At 43.0% G+C, this 25,133-nt stretch overlaps 1 protein-coding gene across 4 annotated transcripts in view; it reads left to right on the top strand.

Moving 5' to 3' along the window:
• LOC111254723 (uncharacterized) overlaps positions 1–24,933 on the top strand; it is a 43,517-nt gene extending 18,584 nt beyond the window's left edge. The window contains exons 3-10 of one of the 4 annotated variants that reach the window (XM_022815872.2): positions 3,081–3,259; positions 8,405–8,538; positions 14,722–15,013; positions 16,804–17,057; positions 17,296–17,512; positions 19,024–19,261; positions 20,371–20,519; positions 21,155–24,933. In XM_022815872.2, the coding sequence (XP_022671607.1) occupies positions 3,081–3,259; positions 8,405–8,538; positions 14,722–15,013; positions 16,804–17,057; positions 17,296–17,512; positions 19,024–19,261; positions 20,371–20,519; positions 21,155–21,363 (1,672 nt within the window). In that variant the 3' untranslated portion in view covers positions 21,364–24,933. Of the gene's footprint in view, positions 1–3,080; positions 3,260–8,404; positions 8,539–14,721; positions 15,014–16,803; positions 17,058–17,295; positions 17,513–19,023; positions 19,262–20,370; positions 20,520–21,149 lie in introns of all 4 variants that reach the window. The other 3 variants (XM_022815877.2, XM_022815884.2, XM_022815893.2) reach the window with 3 other exon arrangements.
• The last annotated feature ends 200 nt before the right edge of the window (positions 24,934–25,133 follow it).

Consider the following 25,133-nt stretch of genomic DNA (forward strand, 5'->3'; position numbering starts at 1 on the left):
CTGTAATTCTTGCCAAATCGACATCTGCTACTTACGAGATTCGAACTCGACCCGTACTTCCACTTTTGTTGCCGCTGCTCCCAATGGAACGCTTCTATCCACTCTGTGTACCATCCCGCTTGTGATCTGCGTACACTAACATAACATCGGCTCCACTTGATAGCACCGCATACTGAGCTCTATGAAGTACATTACGATATGGCAATGAATCCCGCTGCTCCGATCACTGCTGCAGGAGAATCATGAGGTGCCAGCCTTTTCGCAGGGCAGCCTCGTGAATTATCCAGCAAATGTTATTTGAAGCGGCCCTTAATGCCTAATGTGATATGTACATGCATCCAGATGTCTGGACTCGTAGATTTTTAATGCTTAGTCTTCATGGCCGTCATCCGTCGATTGATTTTTATGTACAACTACTAATAAATAATATCATATTTTACATGTCTTACGCCTTGCAAAGGCTAAAACCAAGTATGCATACTGTATAGAGCATAGCTGAAAAACAGTAGGAGCTTTGAACACTGCGATTTTGTTTATGAGCGTCATTGCTTGTTGGATTTGCCATATCAGGGTTACATGTCGGACAGAAAATGTCTGTAGCACGCCTAGCTGCTGTCAGGTCTTGGTTATGTTTCTGTTTCTAGTTACTATGTATAGGAATCGATAAGACATGCTTGCAGCTTCTTTTTATTATATCATGGCCATGATGGTTCAGTCCTACACAATGCCAGTAGTGATGTTAGCAAGTAGATAAAGAACGCTTCCTATATCTCAGGATTTATCTTTCAGTTCCAGCAAAGCCAGGCTTCAGTGAAGGGTGTGGAGGTCCATACAAATTATTCGGGCAGCGATACGATGAGTTCAGAAGAGGATGAAGACGAATGGGCTTACAGGTTGAGTTGGAAAGCTCACGGGCGAAGAACAAAGGTTTTCATTAGTTTCAGCTGATAACGAGGCGGGTTACAGACGATGAAGTAGCGCCCACAAGCAGTTTTGCGGTTTCTCCGCAAATGACTACTGGTGTTGCTATAAGATATCCGCATCTTGTCGAAATGAATATCTGCAGCGCTCCGTTGAGCTCCTCTATGGTAACACGACAGCCCGAAATTATTGGCAATTGAGATTTGGGGGGGCAGTGCAAGGTCTGCAAGGAAATAGCCTATCTCGGCAGGAAAGACAATGCCTGACTGTAGCATGGGAACCGAAGAAATATGGGAATCTGTGTGCATTATCGTCAACTTTCGCTACGAATGCACGTATAATGTTTCTATGACAGGCGTAGCTCTGCTTGGTAGGTGAATCGTCAGGGTAGAAAAAAAAACACTGGTTGTAAGGATTCAGAACAGATGCCAAATCGACGCAAAGCAAGTTTGATGTAACTGTGACCGCCAGTAACTACTGGTCAAGTCTGTTGTACTGCTTGAAGCCTAGGAAACTTGCAATTAGGAAAAATTAGGTTTTTAGTTGAAGGTGAAGTAGAAGCACTGATGTTAGTTGATGTATGCGCAAAAATAGTTAGACAGGATTTAGGCCAACCTTGAAAATAAGGATTGCAACAATATGGGTGCGTGGCAGTGATGCATCAAGGTAACACGTTCTGACAGCCTTTCTTCGGGGTTAAGCTCATAAATGTCATTGTTTTCTTTATTGATTCTGCCACCACCTCATTTAACAACTGGGAACCGCCATATTTGCTGGAGAGTTGTATCTGTTATCATGCTAGATTTAGCATACGTCGCTTGTATAGGTAGCTGTTGTATGGGCCAGAAGCTTCAGCCGTGACATAAGTCACTTGCTACATCGAGCGCCAGTGGGTTCGCATCAGTGTTTGATGAAATGAGCGGATTTCTATGTGAAGGCTGTGTCAAACGACCAGTAACAGCAGGGAACTCTACGCAGAATTATTCGCAGAAAATTAGGTTACGATGGGTAATGTGTGATCTAAGCGCCGCTACAAAGTAATCAACATATTGAGTAAAAATAATGATTACTATTTCCAATTACCTGTTTCTCTTGCCGATGACTAACTAGCAGCGTACCGAATCTCAGTTACACTTCAATTGTAAGCCTTCCTTTGCATTCTCCTATATATATATATATATATATATATATCCACTGCTGTGACTCGCCGATATCTGGGATTAATTAGGGAAGTTTAGAGAGGGGAGCACCGCGAACTGGGGATGAACAGATATGGTCGTACGTTGCCGAGTTGCGAGGGGCGCAGAAGAGGTATAATATACGTCTTGCAGATGGATGGACGAATGTATAGAAGGACAAAATTGGCTAGACTTAGAGGTAGGTGCTGCTAATCTGTCACAATAATAAAGCTCCCTATGTTAATGGGGCACAATAAGAGATTAGTGCGGCGGGAACATGGACGCTCATTATTTTCCGCTGATTTGTCCCATTGTAATTTTGAACTATTCACGGTGCGTTTGTATTAAGGTTGTATGGTTATGGAAAGCTAAATAAGCAAAGAGCACGGAAGTGGAAAAAATATTCGATGCTTTCGCTGCGTCATGATCGACCAAATCACCATATAAACAGTGGGTACCTAAGGCAGCATGCCTCGCTGTTCGTTGTGCCTGCGATAGCTGATTCTGGCCACAAGATTACCCGTAGTTGCTACGTCTTATCTATTATTACCTTGATATTGACACAAATATATATAGGCCTATTTAGTAGTTGCCTCTAATCGAAAGACCTTGTTTGGCGGCGGAATTGATGTATCAGTTACTCCACAGTTCGTCTACCATAGTGAACAGCCAGTGCTGCGTACGCAGATTCAGACCCATATGGGTCGCTATTGAAGCTGTTAGTGGAATCTCTTGGATTTATGTATCTTCTGTCCATAACTAAGAAGGACATAATGGGAAAATTGCCAAGTTACATTTTGCTGGGTTGTACTGGGTTAAGAATCGAATTTTTCCATGGCGTATGTTATATTTATCTGGGAGGCATTGGTAAACGAAGACGACTTGAGGCTTGCTCGGATACCGCTTGATAATGAGCGGATAAATGGAGAGTTTAGCTGGCGACAATTAGAACAATCGATCATTCTGTGCTCATGTTTTCAGACTGTTCGTCGACGAGTTGGATGAAGGGACTGTAGTGACGCTCCATCGATCAGAGGAGGAAGCGCTTACCGAATGCGTCGAGCCTCCACATGGATCCATCGTTTGGAATGCTACCAGAGCTGAACAGTTTGTCATTCAGGCCAACCTTCTGACTCAGAGCGGACTGCAATTCTTTGCGGGTAAAACTAGTCAATCGTGATAAATATACCATCTGAAGTAATAACAGTTAGAAAAAGTTTACAGTTTACATCCCTGTCTGTTATCCAGAACCTATAGGTAAACTTTCTGTCATAGTTCAAATAACGAAGCATGATGAAACCGTTACTGTCCTATCTCGAGACGTGAGGCTGCACCAGTGCTGAAGTACACTGTGGCTCAGAAAATCTCAATGCTCAGCAAATAATTGCACTTGGCTGGTGGTTTTATATAGAACCATGATTTCCCATGCGAATTTTCGTTCGAGTTCGTTATATTCCGTCTTATTCTAAAAGTAAGTAAACATATAGTTACTTTTCGCTGGCGCTGTTTGAACCATATGCGGATATCTGTGTTCAGATATTTGATTAATCGAACCAATGATCGTTCGTTATAACTCGGCGGAACAATATTTAGCCATAATTATCTCCAGTCTACATCAATTAAACTACTCAATCAGGGCAAACATTATATATGTGAAAAAATTAAGTTCCATTCGGTAGTAATCGCATGATAATTCAAGCCATTCAGAACTTACAAACAGAAAAGGCTTCCGACCTCAGCGTTCGGAATGCTTCTACGACCATTTATCTAGCTATCTTTATTGCGCGACCATTTTTCTACCACATTTCATTGTTGTAGAAAAATGGTACGCAATAATAAATAGAAAAAAAAATATTTTTTGGTGTTGTTGTTTGTTTCTTTATATAATCATACCTCTTGTAACACGGCGACACGTCTAAGTACTAGCAATATTAAATAGAAAAACAGTCGAGTGCATTAAGTACGTACCCCTGTTTAGGTGGGTCAGAATTAAATTCGTGAAGTTATTACACGGGATACTAAAAAAAAACTAACTAAATACCGATATGTAAGAGGTCGTACGAATTTTCCGTTCATACAGTGAGCTAGCTCTAAGTTCGAAATTCGAACCTTAAGCCCGTATGCCAATTGAGGGACACGTTAGATGGCGGCGTCGATTAAAACCACACACGTAGTCAATAGCAACTTATGAAGGAAGCTCAAGTAGACGCTACTTAGATTTGTCATGCCCAAGTTACTTCTCTGACGTACTAGATTTTGTTATGCGTAGATTGCTTGTTGCTCGGATCTATATTTCACGCGTACTAGAACGACATGGGAGTGAAAGTTTTCACTATAAAACTATAGGTAGAAATCACTCGTCACGTAAAATCGGTCTTGCCAGCAGCTAAAGAGACACCTTCTCCGGGCAGTGTTAAATTTTCAATTCTAGAAATTCCGCCGAATAGTAACGGCTGTGTCCGTAAAATTAGCAAGCGGATATCACTGATCGTATGATATTTTTTTAAACACCTACTTAATGGTTATTTATTTATTAGGCATACGGTAAGATCGCATTGTTGTACCCGATTAGCTCCGAACGCCACGCTAAGAACAGACATATTCTACACGCAAAAAGCGTGCGTGCATTTTCCACAGCGCGTTCGTACCACCTTTAGTCAACTGTTGTGTATAAGATCTACGCTCGTTCCAGAAGAGGACATAGAAAATAAGCAAGACGTTGATTCTAAGCGAAGCATTTGAAGATACACTCAGGCATAAGATACGCGCTGTTTAATTGCCATTATGCGGAGCAGATTTAGTGCAGCGCCGTTGGCCTTATTTTGGTTACTCTAACGAGAGGCCTGTCCTTAATGGTTATGATAATTCGTTCATGTTAAAATATTATATTGACAGCATATCTCGATAGTCGATTGATCTTTTACTGTGTTTCTTTCTAACCCCATTTGAAATGATGGAAAAGAATAGACGAGTGGACGATTACAGGATCTGGCCGTCCTTCTATTTTGGGACGTTTTTTACAACTACGGGATAGGAATGATCCACTACTACTTTTTACTAGTGTTGATCCTGTTTGTTAGTCTGTTAGCACATCATTTATTGTTAACTGTTTGGAATCGCAGGACAAATGGGGAGATTATTTATGGTAAGCAAACAGCAAACAGCAAACAGCAAAAACCCTACGATCTAGATTCGCCTGGGCTGCTTACTACAAGTGACGCAGACGAACGGTGGACCGGCCTACAACGGGAATAAACAAAACGATTAGGGACGGCGCAACCGGTCGAACCGACAGCTTTCTCACCTAATACCACGGCTTGCTATGCCCTATAATTACATGCTTAAGCTTTTTTCTCTGCCGTCTCGTGGAAGCCTGAGCGCATCAATGATCCTACATAATTTATTAGCACAAGCAGTGGTTCCACTATATAGGCATACTTTTAATATTGTGGGTGCAATAACTTGGACGGCCGAACTCCTGGGCGCCAAAGTTCTAGTCAGAGTTCCGTCAGTGACATATACTATACGATACGTATGATTAAATCAAAAGGAACATTATAATCATTATATTTAGAGTTCTGTATTGTTGCATTCCGTCTAGTGGCTTTTCCGCTATAATAAAATAGATTGTAGAAGAGGCATTAAGTGCCTACACCTACATTCTGCCATCACCTACATTTTTCCGATCTTATGAGTCTAGCAAGACGTTGTAAACGTACGTATCGATGATGGCATAGCGGTAAAATGGTCCGTTCGAATCGGAACTGTAATTAATTGTTACTGGCCCTACAAACCGAAATAGCTGTCTGGAAATATATATATATATATATATACATAGATTATAAAGCGTCCATACGCCATTAAGCTAATATTCGAAGTGTTTAATATACTAAATTATAATTTGCTTGAGCGCCCCTGTTCAATCTCTAAAGAACTCACCATCACTCTTCGTGCAATTTTACAAATTAGATCTGCCCACAAGCTTACAACGATGCTGGTTGCCCTGTATGTCTACCGTACTATTAACGCATCGAGTTATAGTAAAATAGCACTCGTCTAGTGCTAATGCTTAAAACACTGATTTCAGTTAGTTGAGTATTGGTATTATGAGAGCCGACATCGTCGTTATACTTTCATATGATTGTGATTACGCAGACCATGTGTATATCATAAAAACTAGGTTATTGTTACAGGGAACAAGCAAAGACGTCCAGTTCCTGTCTTTCCCTCGTTTTCTGTATCACGTATCTGGAAGCTGTGAAAAAAACTGACCATCAACAAGAATTGGCACCGCTTGCGGTCGTCCAAATTCGATTCGTTCAACCGAGTTGTTGTTGTTAACAGATTGGTAATGCTTTGATTGCGCAATTAAGCGCTACCCTGCAGCCTCCTGCGATCAAGCCCTCACTTTCTGTTTCTGTTCTGTTTCTCTGTGCAACTATGTCCGTTCGTCCCGACGTTGCTTGACGGCGTACTGCAGCCAAAACAGCTTCGGGGCAACAACGGGCGTCGAGTACTGCCCGTGGTGCTAGGCAGGCATAAGGCACGCACGCAGGCAGGCAGGGAGTGGGGCGACAAAACAGACAGGCTGGCAAACCAGGATAGGACAGATCCCATAGCCAGCCAGTAAATAAAAAAAGGTCAAGGAACAGAAGTGGTAGCACAGCTAGTAGTAACGAGTTATTACTTCAGTCGTTGCTATCGGTAATACTGGAAACAGACAGAAGAGGATGGCTGAAGCTAGCGCCAAGCGGGGCTGTCACTCGACAAACCGTCCGCGACTCCGATCGTTATAGCGTGTTCGTGTCTAATTTTGCCTGTTGCTTGTTTCGGTCGGGTCCGTTCAGGGTCTTCTGTTCTGGTCCGACCAGTTCGTTTATGGAAGCCATGTTTGATCCTGTATCATCCCTTTGAATCATTGAAGCCGGTTTTAGAACCTGAAGGCGGAATTGTACGTCTGCTACAACGAGTCGCTTTCGCCCTACTCAGCAGACAGAAAAGAGGGCTTGCCGATATATCGCAGAGGCCGGTACAAGAGATTTATATAAATATAAACGCTGTGCAGATCCTATGGGCATCAACATTACGGTGCCAAAGCCATAATCTTTTGTCTAAAAATAGAAAGTACTAATGGGCACGGTAACCTGCATGAATGTTGCTTAGCACATTACCGTTCATCATGTTCGGTTACCGGATTGTTATTGTTTGCATAGTTTTCGAATACGTAGGATAAGGAAAACGGGACTGAGGACAAATCTTTAGTGGATTATACTGAGCTCAACATTGAACGAACCCCCCCCCCCCCCTGTCTACTGCATACTCTAGTGTAAACAACGTTATGGTGACCACTGACGCGAATGTCCAGTTAATCGAGAGAGGAGTTTCTACTATAGATAGATTTTTTTCTGCTATTGGCTATCATGAACTTAAGCCACCTGAATACTTTCAAGTAGCCCGTTGATAATGCTATTGAATTTTGAATAACAGGAACAAACTGCTAACCGAAAAAGTTGTTAGATGTCACATGGCGATGTAATATTGAAGGACTTAATAGTTGAAGCCCTAATGAGCCGTTTTTGAGCTAATAAAACGAGTCTAAGAAGGAATATTCATTATGAAATCAGGTTAAGTAAATTTGTATATGCATAAAGCACGTATAAGGGATAGATCTTTGACGAAGTCACATCCGTCTTAGGCAGTCAAATATTTTTAGGAGAGACTCGTTCAATACGTTATTTGACTAATGGTCGACATTTACCGCTTGAGGACCCTCTCATCTGAACTGATCACTAGCGTAAATGTAGTTACACACGTGAGGCGAACAATGTATTTTCAAACGTTTGTCTTTCCTCTTATAATAATATTTCGAGCTGATTAAAGGAGAAGCCTATGCACAAGTCTTGCAAAATATCAGTCCTTAGACTGGTAGGCTTATGGAACAACCTGTGTTCGTACTATATGAACTCATAAAATGATACCGCTCATTCTGCGATCGACAATCGCTAGCAGCTGACTGAAGCTAATGATTATATATGCGTAAACGCGTCGAAACTACGCAGACCAACATGTGTTTAACTAGACATCATGACAATGGCCCATTTTCTCTCAAGTACTGTTAATTTTCAGTTAATTACCTTCGCACTGTTCGGCTGAACGTGAACAAAATTGTCTCAATTGTCTATTCTTCCCATAAGTGGTAAACATATCAATGATCTATAAATGTTATCTATTTATTTTTAGAGCGGCAAGGTTGTATTGATTGTTTTAACGTATCTAACACGACTCTTTTTTGCGTGTCTTCACAGTGGCTGTGCAATCTTCAAGCGTTTTGCGCGTCTGGCACATTCGTATATCTGTTTATGATTCGGAATGTGAGTCTCGTCGAGACTCAGAAGATCTTTGCTCGGAACGTGGTGTGTGCGCCTTAGCCCCTGGTGAGGTGAGCGGAACAATTTGCTCAGTGTCAATGAGTTACCTAAATGCTAATGAGGTTCAGGTACCGTAGATGGAGTTACAACAAAGCGTAGTAGCAAGTCTAGTTGGTTAAATACATTTGCAAATAAAAAGTGACATAGGAGGTCTATTCGTGTGGACTGTTGTGGGAAGATCAGTGTCAACATGGACAAAAATACGGCAGCGTATTGCGATACGCTGCCGTATCGTAGCCGAAACACTATTTTGCTTTATCTGAAATCAATGTGTAAATAGATGCAATGCATAAAGTAAGAAAAATTTGAACTTTTACTATAGCATTTAAGCTTGATATTTGTTTAGCACCATTGCATTATTGAGGGCATTGTCATAATTTTTTTTTTAATGTTTGTTCTATTCAGACATCTCCGAGCTATATTAGAGATCAAAAGAACGAACTGTTATTAATTGAATTTTTTTCACCACTTAAAACATCTCGTTGCTAAGTTCGATGAGCACAAGTGCTGTCCTTTAATGGTGATACTACCTATATGAAGTATTTTACATTTGACATTGACACGGTCAAACTCTACCAACCAATCCAAAATTCAGCATTTTAGAATAAAGTGCCAAATTCATATTTTCAAATAGATACAGGCTAAACATGGTCAATTAATCATAAGACAAGGTCACTCCTGCCGTAGGGCAAAATATTTTGGCGGGTTGTATTTAAAAAATCTAGATGCTATAGTATCATACTTTAGACTTTATGTATTACAAAACCAGATCGCTAAAATTTGATGAAATGTTTTTTATGTTCTAGTTTATATCAACAGTTTATGGCACTGTTCTAGTTTTTTAAATGCCTTCGTGAGATTTCAACCTCTTCAAAACTTTCGCGGATAATGGTATACCGAGATTCACAAAGTTGAGAGACGAGCAATGATCAATATAATCGAGCCACAACAAAACTCCTTCAGGAACATCCTAATCAACCTTCTCATCTCAGGTAGAACCGTGTCCTTCCCAGCAGGGCCAATGTGATCATCTTTAAATTAGATTTAAGGGACGTAATCAGTCAAGTGACATTCGAAACGCCTGATTGAGCTCGACTACGCCCCTGGGGCTATGCTTTGCCGTAAGGTTTTTATTCGGTTCGCACTACGCGCCAAACTCCCTAAAGAGTCGCAGCAGACTATTTTCGATACCACCTATGTCATATTAGGAGGTAAACATTCAGGCCATAGTTATATTGCTACGTCTGACGCGTACCAGGAAAACCAAAATCCTCGCCTGCAGTAGTACTTTGTATCTAGAAAATACCATTTTTGAACATAGCGCTCAGACCCATTTTGTCATATTTGAGGTGGCGACACTGCGGACGCCTTCATGCGATACGTGAGAGCACTGAGCGGGCACCTGCTGTAACGGCAGGGGGGATTACGTTTTATATACTACGCAGTGACGTTCAAAGGGAAACCTGTACAACGCTGTTGGATGGTGTACCGTTCATGAAAATAAAGAAGCAAAGATACACTGCAGCACCTTTAGATCACGTTGATAACGCTGCGGCTTGCAGAAGGCAAAATCATACGTAAATTCAAATAAAATCTACAGTTTGTTTAATCATCGTATATCTATAGACTTCCGGTTAGGGCAACATGAATTTGAGGCACCAGAGAACAGCGATGCGTCACATTCGTTGTCATTTCGGTGATTTATTATATACAACTGGTCATGAAATTTTGCATTAAAAACTAATAGAATTAGACAAGGAAGATTTTAGGCTAGCTGACGCCGAAAGCAACGCATATAAAAATCAAACGTCTTCTTCCTTCTACCTTGAAGAGAAGGTTGCTTAGCGTAAATTGGCATTGACCGCATGCAATATGCTAGATAGTCATTACAACGGTAGCTGTAGGAAATAGTTGTTGTATAGCCCGGTTTCACTGGCCTATCTTTACGTAAGGATCAGCCTTCATCGGCTCCTCGAAATACAAACGGCCATGGTATCAATTGCCGAAGCTCATTTTTACACTAGCCTATTCTTATCTTCCTCTGTTTCCATCTAGTTCCTGTTAGCCGATTAGGAATGTTCCTAGGCCGTTTTCCATTTTCTGTTGTCCACACAAAAAAGCTGCTTACGCGTTGGTAGCTGCATGATCAACAACAGCAGCCTCTAGCGACCGATGTTATATTCAAATTTAGGCTTTGTAAAATAAACATCCCTTTCCAGTTGTACCCCTTGCCTAATCGCGTTACTGAGACATTTCAGAAAGCGGATTTAAATGAATTGCCGCGTTCACTTGCTTAATGCAGATCTGCTAGTTTACCTGTTCTCAGGGGAAATGGTTGTAACAGAATTGCTTTGAGCATCTTTGGAAGACTAGGTTCTTAGCTTTTTTTGGTTGTCCTTCGAAGTGCAAAATGTAGTGGTGTCCGAGTACGAATTAAGTCTCCATCGAATCAATCCTACATAATTAATACATATTTATTAAATGCAATATAATCATTCGTTAGTAAAGCCCAACGTCGAGGAACTCTTCCTATATGTCGTTTCGTTGATCGAAGACAAAAAGTCGCAAAGGAAACTTTCGTTTAGTGCTGCACGGTCTGTCCTGCGCAGTGTCTTCAGTCAGTCAAAAATGGGTCTCCTGCCATCGTAGATGAGTGCTAGCTAAAGCCTGGTTTCTTCGTATAGCGGAGTTTTCTACTGGCCTTCAACCATCTCATAGATTTTCCTACTCTCGGGTGAATGTCCCTCCGTTTTCCCATTCCAGTAGCCTCCTGTGGCCTCTAGTTCCATTCGAGATGAACGTATACATACATATTCAAATAGAACTGTAATATCTGTGCAGCTTCCTTCTCGCGCTCTCAAAGACAGATTGGAAATGTATGAAGTGCAAGTAGTCGAACTGATGCCCTTTCGCGATTGGGGTTGAGAAAGAATAGAATCAGCTGCTGCTAGCGCTGGGGCAGGAATAATATTTTCGTTATGTATTTCTCCTTGGGCTCTTCTTTGATGACCCCCAAGGGACCCTAACATGGGGGAAAGTATTCAGTTGGTGAGAGGAAAAGCGAGAACGGAAAAGTGTAGGTGCAGAATACCGTTACACCTAACGTCTCTCAGTTAAGGTCACTGGATGCCGATGACACGCAAAACCCCTGTTTCACGGCACTGTTCTTACCGAAAAGAAGCCTTTTTCTGCTACGACTGCTGCTGTTCATACCGATGCCGGCCGGCTGAAATATCTAACTCCTCCCGTTCCACAGCCTCATATTTCCATCCTACGTCCGCCAACAGCACATTGACCAGTTATTGCGCACGTATCCGGCTCTATATGGCTATGGGCGCCATCTTTTGTGCACTTTGGCTTATCCGAACATTGTGCTTTTCTATATATGTAAAAATAAATAAACCTACTTGCCTGCATAGATAGGACGCAAGTACAAGTGTACATCCACATACTTAGGCACATAAAATTAGGTGCATATGAATATACCCCTATTATAACAAAAATTATACATATTCAATATATGATTATTTGTCTGTAGTATCGAGCAAAACTGCACCTCAGTTTGGGAGGCCTGGCGGTCCAATATACAGATTTATTTTATCCTGTCGTCCCCATATCCATATGGTAATATGCCAGCAGGATAACTTTTTGAGGTTCAGTTTGTATAGACAGAAATAATAGCAATATCTGCAGTAAATGCATAGAGGCGAAGCGGGGCTTGGGCATCTCGTGACTCCATGGGTTTATGTACGTAAACCCTGTGACATTCTCTACTTTACGGCCATTCACTTTTCTACCGGTTCTTTCATTTGCACCTGGTTTACGTTTGGGAAAAAGCAAGCGAAGTAACAAAACAAGAAAGTTTCAAATAGAAGCCCGCATTCAAGTAAATACGCTTAGGTTCTGTAAGTGCGGCGACTATGCATCTGCACACCCAGTTGCATCCAGCGGTTAGTTGCTCTGCGCTATCTCCCGTTGCCCCCTGTTTGCGCCTCACCGTTTACCATCCTCCAACATCCTTCTCTTTTAGCTCTGCTGTGATTGTTAGATACATATTACTAGTAATAGTAATTAAAGAAGCCGTCCATATGCTTCCACGCATTTTATGCCACGGACATACATGGAACCGCTTTTAGCTATTCAGGATTCGCTGAACTGTCTCTGTTTGGCTAGGTTGTACATGTTCATGAAGCGAAAATACTTATCCACGTAAATTTACAGGCGTGTAGTCTGCTAGGTCACTTGTACTTATTCTGTCTGCTTTTCGATCTGATGGAAAAGCCGTTCCGCGCTGTTGACTCTGCTCTGTAACTGAGCAGGTCAGCGTGCAATGTGGCCGAACTTGTACACCTGGAGACATATTGGAAGCTAATGCAATGTCGAAGGAAGAGGGCGTGCTTTTCGTCAACCGCTCTTCTCGGTATCACCTTCGCAGCCGCCGCCGGCGGCTTTTCTACTCCAACGGTCGAGCCGGCTGAGCTGGTGTCGCAAAGTCGTGTAAACGGAAACTGGAAAAAGGACACGAAAGGCGCTTACTTCGGAGAGGAGGGTGGGGGGTATTTAAAGCACAACAAAACTGGCAGGAATGATCCCGTTAGCGAAAGACTTGGCAGATCGCCTCAATAAAAGCAACGATAGATCGAAAATCTAATGCTAGGCATCCTGGACAACGGCTACCTTTTGTTCGTCAATGAAGTGAGGCAGCATCCGGAACGAAGCAGAGGATGAGTAACAGCAGGCATTTGTGGAGGGTATAGACGCGATCTGGTGGACTGTCTTAGGGTCTCCTTCTTTCTCTCTTTGTGTTTACGATGTCACTAACAATGTTGATGGCAACGTCGCTACTCGTTCGCCGCCGCTTCAGAAAAACAAGAACGCGAAGGTAGAACGGTGCAAGCCGAGGCAACGGGAGTTCTGACGGTGGCCATAACAAATAACGACTGCGGGCGACTACAAGTTGCAACTGCAACGTCGACAAGGACATTGAATATGCTGCTATCACTAATGCTACCATTCTCGCTGCTTTGCAGGAGAAATGTAGCGCAAATCGGCCCAAATTCAACTGCATCATCATCATTATCATCGTGGTAATCAACATCAGCGATGGTGAAGGTGCAACGCTTCTCCGTGTCTTCATACAGATATACTCATGCAAAAGTAGTGGCTAGGAATTTTGTACTCCTTGATGCCACCGATCCGCGTCGCGCATTGCCTTCCAATAGCTTCGGTCGCTTTTAGTGCCTACGATTGCGGCGATCTCGTCTTCTCTGAAAGCGATTTTCTTGTCGACGCAGCGTGTACTATCTAGGCGTGTAGTCGTGACGTGAAATTGTATTTTTTGGGAGGAACGAAACGCTACGAAGTGCGGAATTTACGCGCTAACGGTGTGAGAATTCGTACAAATCCCCTACGTGCACCTTTAATATTTGTCTTGATTTCCTTGTCTGGGACGCCCTTCCTACGCACTCAGCAGACGGGAGAGAAGCACACGACACGCCAGAAAATATCTGCTCGTTCGCTTGTCTTTTAGCCTCTTAGTTTACGACTTCTTCTTTCAGAACGACTCTCTACGACTTCCTCAAAAGTTTCGTTTCAGTTCTCTACGTCCTTTGCTTTTCCCGGCCGTCGCTGTACTGTTTGATTCAGTCAAACGATTTATGAAAAGCAGAGAAATGATAGAGGATTACATTTTTAGGTTTCCCTGGGACAATATGCCTAACATTAGCCATAGATGAAATTGGTCTTCGAAGTAAACCCGTTTCGGCGGCAAGACGATTGGCCAAGCAAACAAACCGTTGTGACAATTTAGCTTTGAGTCATCGAAACACGAATTGTTGTTCTCCTTTCCAGAATTAGAATTAAGAAAAAAGCCCATCATTCGAGACATTCCCTATATTTTCACCAGCGACGACAACAGAAAATTTATTCTGCCTACTAATCAATATCACCTAGCAACGATATCATGCAAAAGGCCATTTGATTCACCGATACGAGCAAAAAATAATAGATTACTCCTTGCGTAATTATTCTACCTAGACGAAATAGAACCGTCTTGAATCGAAAATAGGTCAAATAGGCATCGCACAAGAGTGAGCTTATCATTATGGGGGTAATTTGTGTTAATGCTGCCGAAGCAAGAATGTAACATGACAAAGGTATGCTTTCAACGCAGAGTACTTATATCTCTATTTCAGGGTACCTACACGTGTCATTGCTGTCCGGGCGTTAAAGGTCGAACATGCGACGAACTTGACGCATGCTCAACATCGCCCTGCCGAAACAACGGATTCTGCGTTGACATTAGCGAAGGCTTACACGGTAGCTTGTACCAGTGTCTTTGTCCACATGCTTTTCGCGGCGCCAACTGTGAACAAAACGCTGACTTTTGCGAAATGCATCATCCATGCAAGAATAATGCTACTTGCACGTCGACGCCAGCCAACGCCTCTACTGGTTTACCAGAATATACGTGCCAGTGTCAAAAAGGTTAGTCTATTGCACGTCCTAGTTGTACGTTGCATCTCCGTCAGATATGTGGCTATAAAATGTAGAATAAATCAAACATATAATGATGTACGTGTATGATATGTACTGCAAGACACTCTTGAGGTGACGTATCATTCCGTCTCTATTGCTATTCCTAACGTCTATTGTGCATATTACGAACGTACGTACATGCGTCAATGTTTCAGGCGCTTAAGTAATGCTAGCGGAAACGCGATCGAGGAGAAAATTCGACAGACGCAGGTTGACTTGCTTCAATCCATTAGTAACAGCTCGAGTAGGTATTCGCAACGGATAATTGCGTCGCTTGTCTTTTAACATATAAACTCGTATACAAATCCCCTGACTTAATGGACGGCAGCTGGCTTGCCAAGTTACATACTGTCAAGTTGCACTAGTCAGAGTCCTATGTATACAAGTGTTACCACACTGTCGTACCAGTTTTCGAGTACGTTAATAGTTCGTCGCGTAGTTTCTATTCTACGCAATTCAATACGATTTTCAGCTCGGGCGATGTGTTCCGTTAGGCAACACAAAGAGAGGTCGAGCCAACTGTTGGTCTGAGCGACGTAGGCAAATGCTGTGATATTATATTAGACGCAGGCGGATCGTGTAAGCCAGGACGCGTCAAGCGCATCGCACCAACGGTGGCAACGGCAGTACTTACAGCGGCAGTAGTTGGATATGTCGTCTTCCCGTCATGCCGCTATCGAATAGCGTCCAACAGACTATTATCGGTTATCCGTTGAGCTGGCAGCGTTACCACACTATACTGCTGTAGAACCACGCGCCATAGCCTGCTCAAGGCACTAAGTAGGGCGAGATGCCTCATCCGCATGCACTTGCCGTCTCTGCCTAGCAGGCAGCGCTCGGGGCAAAGTCGGGCCAGTTTCGACTGCACGAGGAAAACCGGGGGCACCTGAGACGAAACTGCATCTGCCAGTTCCTACTGTAGCACCGCCATCTTTGCATCCATTCTATGAATTCGCCGTTCTATCCAGAGTTTTAGCCTGCGTTATCTCCTCTGTCTGTCACATGTTCTCGTCCTGCAACTCTGATCTGCCCTTCGCGACTTTTCCTCGACTACTCTTCTCAACAATTGACTCTGACTTTCTATGACTGGATTTCCCTTTTGCCAGGCCACGCCAAGCACATCAAGGCCCTTATTCGGTCTATTCTCCGCTCTATACAGCAACCAGCTACACATATGGTGTAGCTAGTGACGAATCGGTCTGCTGTAAGCCTGCTCTAGCTTCGTATTCGATTATATTTTCCTTTGTCTTCACTTTAATTTCATGCTGGATCGGATTCGGTTCTTTCTTTGGATCGGAAAAGCCCGTGTATTCCCGCTGATACGATTATGTTCAGCTACTTCCATACAGAGCTTGAATAAACCACTTATAATAATTATAGGGTTGTTGTCGTTTGTAATACGTAGTTTCGTTGCTATTGGCATCCCCGCTGTTTCTACTGGCTGTTGTCAATGCTTAATCTGTTCTTTGTACAGCCAAGGCGAACTAATCATGCATACTTAGATTCTCCTATTATGCGCTATTTGCGTATTGATCTAGACGGAACAAGAAGATACATTTACGCCGCCAATCGATAATCTTTCATTATCTATGTCCTCTAGTGTGAAGCTGTGGTCATCGTAGGTACAAGCTAAAATGGATCAAAATTTATTCTTGTATCGAGCTGATCGTGACCGTGTGTGGTTTTTTTTTGTTGTTTTTTCGTGTCTTTTTATTACTCACGGCACTATCTGCCACCAGGATTTGAGGGACCGAACTGTGAAGTAAACATCGATGAATGTGAATCAAAACCGTGCGTTCATGGGATGTGTGAAGACGGCGTTGGCGAATTCAAGTGTTACTGTCTGCCGGGTTATGGCGGCGAGCTGTGCGAGTTTGAATATGACGAGTGCGATTCATCGCCATGCGTTAACAACGGTGCCTGCGAGGATCTGATCGCGGGCTACAAGTGTCACTGTGGGCCTGGCTATACAGGACGCCGATGCGAAATTAAAGTAGGTATTATGGAACGTACTGGCTGTCCAAAACATCGGCGCGCCTCCACCTTCAATTGACTTAACAACAAGATCACGTTTCTGTTTATGGATCAGCCGCGCAGATTATTTTCGTCGCCCAAAAGCAAAAAACTTAAACGAAAAACGTAGACACTTGCGAACGTTCCAGTCAAGTATTATCCAAAACCTAAAACGTGGTCAGTTAATTGCTATTTCTCTCTCTGTGAACGTTTGGCAGGTGGATCTTTGCGAGCCGAATCCGTGCGCGGCTCCAGCCACCTGCATCGACCGGGGCAACAACTACACCTGTGTATGCCGTGGCTCCGGTTGCGCGACCCGCGACGAGCTCGACCCATGTTACCCGAACCCATGCCAGCATGGTGGTTCATGCTGGCCCAGCATGGATACTTTTTACTGCTCGTGTCCGCCTGGTTTCGCTGGCGACAACTGCGAAGGTAAAAAAAATGAATGCGTGACGACACGAGGCGGGTCGAGAACGAAGGAATTAAAGGAACTGCCGAAAACTAGCATTTATCGACTACCACATAAGACAAATTGTACTATGACGGAGGAGTATGCACCACCACCTGAGTAACGAAGCTCATTCGAGTAGAGTGCTAACATCGAAACGAAACGAATAAAAACCTGGAACGATGAAGCTTTTTTGTACATGAAACAGTTACAAAAATGATTTGTGTCATTAGATCACTGGCGTTGCGAAGTGGTCGTCGGTTGAATTTCCTAAATAATAGTTAACGAAGGAGTACAGAAAAGAACTGCAAGTCGAGGTTCTATAAAAAAAAAAAAAGGACTTAATGTCCTTAAGGTACGGTTGTTGATTAAAAAATCTTCCTTAGATATAAATATAACAGTATGTTTATCTGACAACGTTGACAGAGAGTAGTTGACTGGCGTCCTTGTCTACGTGGTCGATCGTTTTAGCCTCCTTAATCTGGTCACGTTCAAGTGCGCTATATCATATAAGGACATGCGTGTACCTGATGGGCATTCGTGTGGTTCAGAATGGGTGATGATTTGTATCAACTTACAATATGAGACTTACGGATAAAGCCATATGTATACCTAGCAAAAAGGATCGGAAAAAGCATTCTCCTTTCTGCCTCCCGTGATGAATATTAAAAGAAAGATTCATTTGCATCGATTAAAAACTTTCGTATTCATATAGTTATTATTTTGCCAAAATATTGAATCAGTATTACTATTCCCTTCGATTCGCTACATTCACTCCTTCCAATGCCATCATCTTTACTCATAGTCAGTTACGTTATCCATTCCTATTTACTGTCCGGCTGGTCCACGACTATTATAGCATAACATCCGTAATGTATATTTTTTTTACCGTCGAATGGCATGAAAGCTAGTCACCGAACTGTTTACGGGTGCACAGGGTCTGCCTCCCTCTGTTCATGAAACGATAAAGCGGAGTTATTGGAAAAGCAGACGGCTAATGATGATAGTATTGTATAGTTAATACCGACATAGATCACTTACATGAACCAAGACTGGATGTGGACCAAAGATCAGCGTAATTCCTGGATTCTAATTTCGCGTTTATTTGACGAACGTCAAAAAATCAACAAATAAAGCGCTGTACGGATGGGTTTCGATCATATGAAGACGACATTTTTTTTTCTTTTATATATTGTAGAAATCGCAAGGCGCAATTACTGTGTTGTTATTCTCCGATGTCGTCCCAGTCGAGTTGGAAACATATTCAACCAAATGGTCCTTGCCCGTTTCCGCGTGTCCTCATTTCTGAGAATGGAATACACATGGAACTAAAACATCGTAGCGTAATAAACGCACAAAGGGCTTAGCAAAATCCTTGCCCTCTATGGGTTTCGTTCTTTTTTAACAGTAAGCAAAAAGGTTTGCAACACAAATACTAATATAAACTAGGAGTCAATCCAATTAAGCGCGCTGCACTGTTACTTATTTCTTACAGAGATTGCTTATCCACAAGCGATCGCCGAACGTCGTGTCTATAACCCAGATGACAATCGACGGCCCAGTTCCGAGCGGTTGCATACGATTTACGTGGCGTGTGCGACTTTGGCCGGAGCTTGTGCCCTTGTGGCCATTGCTGTCACAGTTTGCCAATGCCGTCTAGGCCGCCTCAGCTCACCCGACCACCTCACCGCGGATTGCGAGCGACTTAAAGATGATGGTGCTAGTGGACACCTGTGAGTCTTTAGACGGGGTTACTTGTTATTCCTATGCTTTGCTTCGTCCCTTTTATTTGTCAAGGGATAGCAGCAGGCGATTTCCTAGCTTGTCGATTTCCCCCACTCATTCCTGATACGGATCACTCAGCTTCTAGACTAGCCTGAGCAGTTGCATGCCTGCCAATACCATAAACGAGTCGATTATTTTTTTCTATTTTCTCTATGTTGTCCTATATACATACGCTAAAATAATAGGGACTGCACTATAGCCTGTATAAACTGCCCGATGTCAAACGCCGACAACTCTTGACTCGTCTTCAGGTCCCCGTCTTTCATCCTTCTTTTCTTACGACGTGTCTTCCTTGCTAGCGCGTGCGAATGCATTTGCTCTGAACAACCGCTAGTATGAGCTAAGAGCTGGCTTTTAGTTTTCTCGATTCGTATTTACTGTTCCTACCTAGACAACCTGTTTCTTGTTCAGCGACAGCTAAAAGGACCACCGCTCTAGTTCGCGCATTTTTGTCTGACCGTACGCCAGCTGCTCTTCTAGGTCCTCAGCCACCAATATGCGATGACTGGCCTCTCTGAAGGGCCCATAGGCCAAGGTCTTTTCCGTTGGGCTGCTCGTATTTCGTTTCTTTTATTGTCCGGAATAAAATGTCTCATTCACTATATGACGTGGCTTTGTGCTCTTCATGCTCGCCAATGGTGTTGAGTGCCCTTCAGTTTTTCTAGAAGTGTGCAATCGTACATAAAATCCAAAAAAAAACTGAAGTCCTCACTCAGCCCATGTCTGTCAGTGCGAATTAGTGTGTGTGTGTGGACGCGTAAGTCTGTCCGTGCGCCCGCCTGTGTGCGCTACCATATCTGTAGAAGCTTGTGAGCCAGTACGTGTCTGTGTGCTCGAATTCGAGGTATTTTTGCGCGCAATCTTTTTGTCTGTTGCTGCTGTCACGCATTTTCGTCTGCTATATTCCGCTGTTTTACACCATTTCCGTTAGTAACATATTTTCTGCGCATTCTTAGTGCTCATTCGTTTTTCTCTTTATTTTTTCATTCTTTTTTCTCTTCGCTTCTCCTCTCCATCTCATTTGTTTCGTTCCCCTTTCGATTCTTTTCTTTTACAGCCGCTGGCGTTGCTGTTACCGTACCGCTGCAAAAAGGATACCAGTGGCAGTGTTACTACACTCCCTTTCGCTAAGGTGCTCTTCGAGCTCAGCCCTACGGCGTCTGAAGAGTCTCGCTACGTTCGGTTGTTTGGCGGAGCTCGTAGCTTGTAAGACTAGCGCTACTATCACCTGCTCTGTTGTGATTCTTATTACACTTTTACTGAAGCTGCTTCTCCTGCAGCAATAGCAGCAGTCTCGGTGGCGGCTGGTAAAGCAAGGGCAATGACAGAGACGTCGAAAGCAGAAAAGGAAAATCTGCCTTTAGTGGTCTACTAACGAAAGGAGAAAGAAGAATTGGTTCTTACCCCCCTATAGCTTTTGTGTTCACGCCAAGGAGCGCTCACTTCTCAGTGATAAGGACGGCATTTTATATTTTCTGCTCGATCTGCCTCTGCTATTTGCTGCTGACTCGCCATTAATGTCACGGAAACTAGAAGAACATATCGATTTTTGAGACCCAACTTTCCATCAACTTTCCCGCTCCACTTAACATGGCTTTGACATGACCGCATGTTTTTTTTTATTTCGTCCCGCACTAGATATCTATTGTCGGTTTTGCTTGCATTGTTTTACCCTGCCCAGAATTTTTGGGTCGACTAGCGGCGCACTATACAGATCTAGTTGGTTTGGTCATTTCGAATGGGAAACTTGTTTGTATCATAAATGATGTGGTAGAAACGATTATAAAAATACACAATTCTCTTGTTCCTCTTTTTCTTGTTCGGTCCTATCGCCAGCGCAGACGAGGACCCACTCTTTCCGGAGACAAGCTCTGCCTTCCTTGGCAACGCTTCTAGACTGCAGCACCTGATCGGCGATCAGTGCATCCACTCAAAACATTTCCAGCATCAGCAAAGTCTTCAGCAGCGTATCTACTCGAGTGACATGCCGATCGATTCAATGCGAACGCCGTTGCTTTTCCCGGAACCAGCTGACCACGGACACTACTGAGCCATAGACTTGATATATATATATATATATTATTATTATATCAAGCAAGCGTGTGCACCAACAAAGTCGTTGCCGTTATTCGACTCAAGTTCATTGCCATATGCAAAACTGTTGTCTAAATAATTAGAGCCGCTGGGCCAGTAATTACTCTGCTATGTAATTGTATTATGGACATTACCGTGCTGTACTAACGAGCATTCCCACAAACTCATATAGGAAGACTTAACCCAACCCTACGTACACATATGCTCCCTGAGAAATAACTCAAGATAGCTCGATGGGCTATACACCACGAATCTGATGCTACTACATCCAAATGAATATTATATACATAGACTCGCTGTGGGAGTATTCTTAACAAGCATCGGAGAAGCATAGATTTAGGATGGCAAAAATGTAAATCTCTTGTATGTAATATCACGAGTCGGCATCGACCGCTCATTGTATGAGCTACCGGTAAACTAATGACCGATACCTATAATGGTTTCTTGATCAACCCCAGCAATTCTTCAATTTAAATCCAGTGCCAGATTTGAACAAGGAAATAGGGCGTCTGACTCGAATAGGTAGCCGGCATCATTGCTATTTGTAGATTTTATTTTATTCATAAATCTATTAAAATTCAAATATCAACAAATCTATTGTTGAACACGTGCAACGAAAGGTTTCATCATGGTTTCAACAAACCAAACAGTGATCATCAAAAAGGCAGGTTGACGGTGGAAGAGAAAGGGCTTAGGTCAAAAGGACAAACTGATGAAGAAACTGTGGTCGACGTCCAACTGCCATTGCAGACGATACGAACGAGCTAGAAAATGGCGATGATAGCAACTGGACTACCTGGCAGGTAAGTCGCATTGCATCTTCTGCTGCAAATGATGCGCGGAAATATGTCATTAGTTAAGTCGCTCATAGCAAAAACGCCACTAGATCTTTCCGCAGCAGCCACGAATCAACTCATAAAGGCAGTCGCAGAGACAGAAGCCATCAATTTTTACAGCAGTTCCGTATTTTCATATTAAGCAAACAAGAAGGCATATAGGCAAGAGCAAGCTCCAATGGGGCGAGTCGGGTCGAGCCGGAGTGCATAGCCTTAACAAGTTGCCCGCTGCAGCAGTTGCAAAATGCTAATCTGCTGCCCTCCGACCTCGTTATCACAACCACCGTTGTCACGATTGCCAAAGATGCAGCGGCTGCCACGCTTACATCATAACGACTTGCTATCGCCGTCATTCGTAAATATATATCGTGCATCCTGTCGATCGCATAGTAGACCAGAAGTGGCCTGCAGGACTGCACCGACGACGACATCGATGTGAAACACGAATGAAGCTATGAAGGGTCCGCAGAGGAGAGAAACAGAGCGAGTCGTAGTCGGGGTTCCGAGAGCTGACTTATGGGTGGTAAAAGAGTACAGCTTATAGACTATGCTGTGGTACGCGGAAAAGCTATTGACAGCGTCGAGCCTAGGATAAAAACTCACTCGGAAATGCTTTTGGTAGCTGCACTCCTGGTTGCAACTGCAGTTCCTCCTGTGTGGTGATGCTAGGAGAGTCGGAAAACTGTGTGAGACCGCTTGAGGAACTTCGACGAAGAGTTTCGTTCGTAGTAGTAGTGTTGGCGATCGGAAAAAGCTCACTGGCTGTTGAAAGCGAAGGAAAACCAATCGAAAAAGGCCATGTTATTCTACACTCATACAGCCGGGGGGTTTCATCCACGTGAATATAAACGGCTCAAGAGTACCCACACCTACATTACGACGGGTGCACTCCTGCCGGCTGCAGCTAGTTCCGTAACGACAGTGCTCCTGGCCGTGACAGGGGAAACCAGTGACTGTAGCTTGCTTGCAACTTGCTCAGTTGTTGGGACGATGAAATGCTTCTGTACGGAGCGATAACCATGTTAGAAGAGAACTTGTGGTAAGAACGCTAGCTAGAATATTAGGTACGGTTAAACCATATGTGGGCAACGCGTTGGGCCAGCGGTAATAGACTTAACAGGCTGTTAAGAGAAGACCCGAAACGGGAGACATAGTTCGGGGGAAGAAAACTCACGGAGTTTGAAATAGCGGGGCAGGCGCTGGGCGCGTGTGGTATGTAAACTGTACTATGATCCATCCAGTTACTTATAGTGATGTAGGTAAGAAGCGATATGGTGGGCAGATATATGTGAAGAAAAAAGGAATCGGTTTAGAGAATAAGATGATGAAATAACAAGGGAAAGGAGAGAGATAAGATGACGACTGAAGTAAATACCAAGAGTGCAGGTTAGGATGGGATGATGGCTAAAAATGAAGCCACAATGATCTTAATAATGATAAATATAGTAACATAATGGCGATGACGCTGGCGACGTGAAAAAGAAAAGGCTGGAGAAGTTACAAAACAAGATGAACTGAGAGATAGCAGGAAGACAGCAGCAGGCAAATGAGCGATTATACATGCACGAAAGTCCTATGATACAACAAGATAATAAATGAGAAACCGGAATAACACATTCACCTGTTACGAGAGATAGAAACCAAACGTACGCTGGTACACAAATCTGATCTATAGAGATAATTCATATCTCTACAAGGGAACAGACGGTAGGTGAGGGGAGTCATTGGTGCCCAGACCATGCCAAACTGTATTCTTCCAGGCACGTACGCACTAAGTGATCATTTTGGGCATGTATGAGGAACGACGAAGTCGACGACATATTTTTTTCATCTCATGGACCTCATGGCGGCGATAGTAGATCCGCTGCTGGCTAGAGTCAGTGAGGCTGCTATTAAAGAGATGAAGAGGCAACTTCATTTGTAGATTGCTTGTTTTTTTTAGACGACGATAATTTCCTTCGTTTTTTATTTTGCTAGTCATATTCCTTCCCTTGTCAAGCTGATTATTTGTTTTTATTCATATTGTTCGACGACGAATTGGGTTGTCCGCCCTTCATTACTTCTACAGACCCATTCGGGCCATAGTGTCTATGGACGTGCGTAGCGCCCTCGGGGAAGGCGCAAACTTGACAAACCGAAGACCAGCGTAAGAACAGGGCCAAACAGTCTATATTTAGCAATGGTGCTCGCTGCCGAAATCCGAAACAGCATCTTCTCCTAATGTCATCCATTCGTCATCGTTGCATTTAGGGTACCATCAAACAGGTGTATGGCTGTCTGGCACGTCCCCATGACGCGTAATTACTTGAGTATGCAGACGACCAGCAGATTTGAAATGAGATTCATTATGCTTTTCTTATTCGGGATAATACGTCGACCACAAGAACAATAGCAGTGTTCGGAGGACGCGTTGGATAGATAGATATATATATATATATATATATATATATACAATAGAATGTTTTCATTTCTCCGATGATGACAATAATGCTAAAAATGTCGAAAAAGAGGAGCATAACGATGAAAGACTTTTATGATTATTCTAATAGTGATGATGATTTTAATTTCGTTAACACCGCGGTGAGTCTCGTTCCCATACATATACTTCTTGCTTCTGTTACAACAACAAACAAAACACAACAACATTGAATGAAAATTATAATAAACAATGACGTTTGCAAGAATCTTCATCGTTTTTGTGTTGTCCTTGTCTTCTTTATTTTTGAGAGATTGTTACTATAGCGCTATAACTTGGTCGTTTCATTCATACACAACGTCGGGAATGTAATAGGTGTTTTAGCATTGCACCATTTTACGTGAATGCGTGTCGCACTTAGGTATTTGTTTATAGGACAGTACTGTTTATGCCCTGCTTTCTTCGCGTACTCTC

The sequence above is a fragment of the Varroa destructor genome, unplaced genomic scaffold, assembly GCF_002443255.2.
Source record: "Varroa destructor unplaced genomic scaffold, Vdes_3.0 BEIS01000001.1, whole genome shotgun sequence".
Lineage (NCBI taxonomy): Eukaryota > Metazoa > Arthropoda > Arachnida > Mesostigmata > Varroidae > Varroa > Varroa destructor.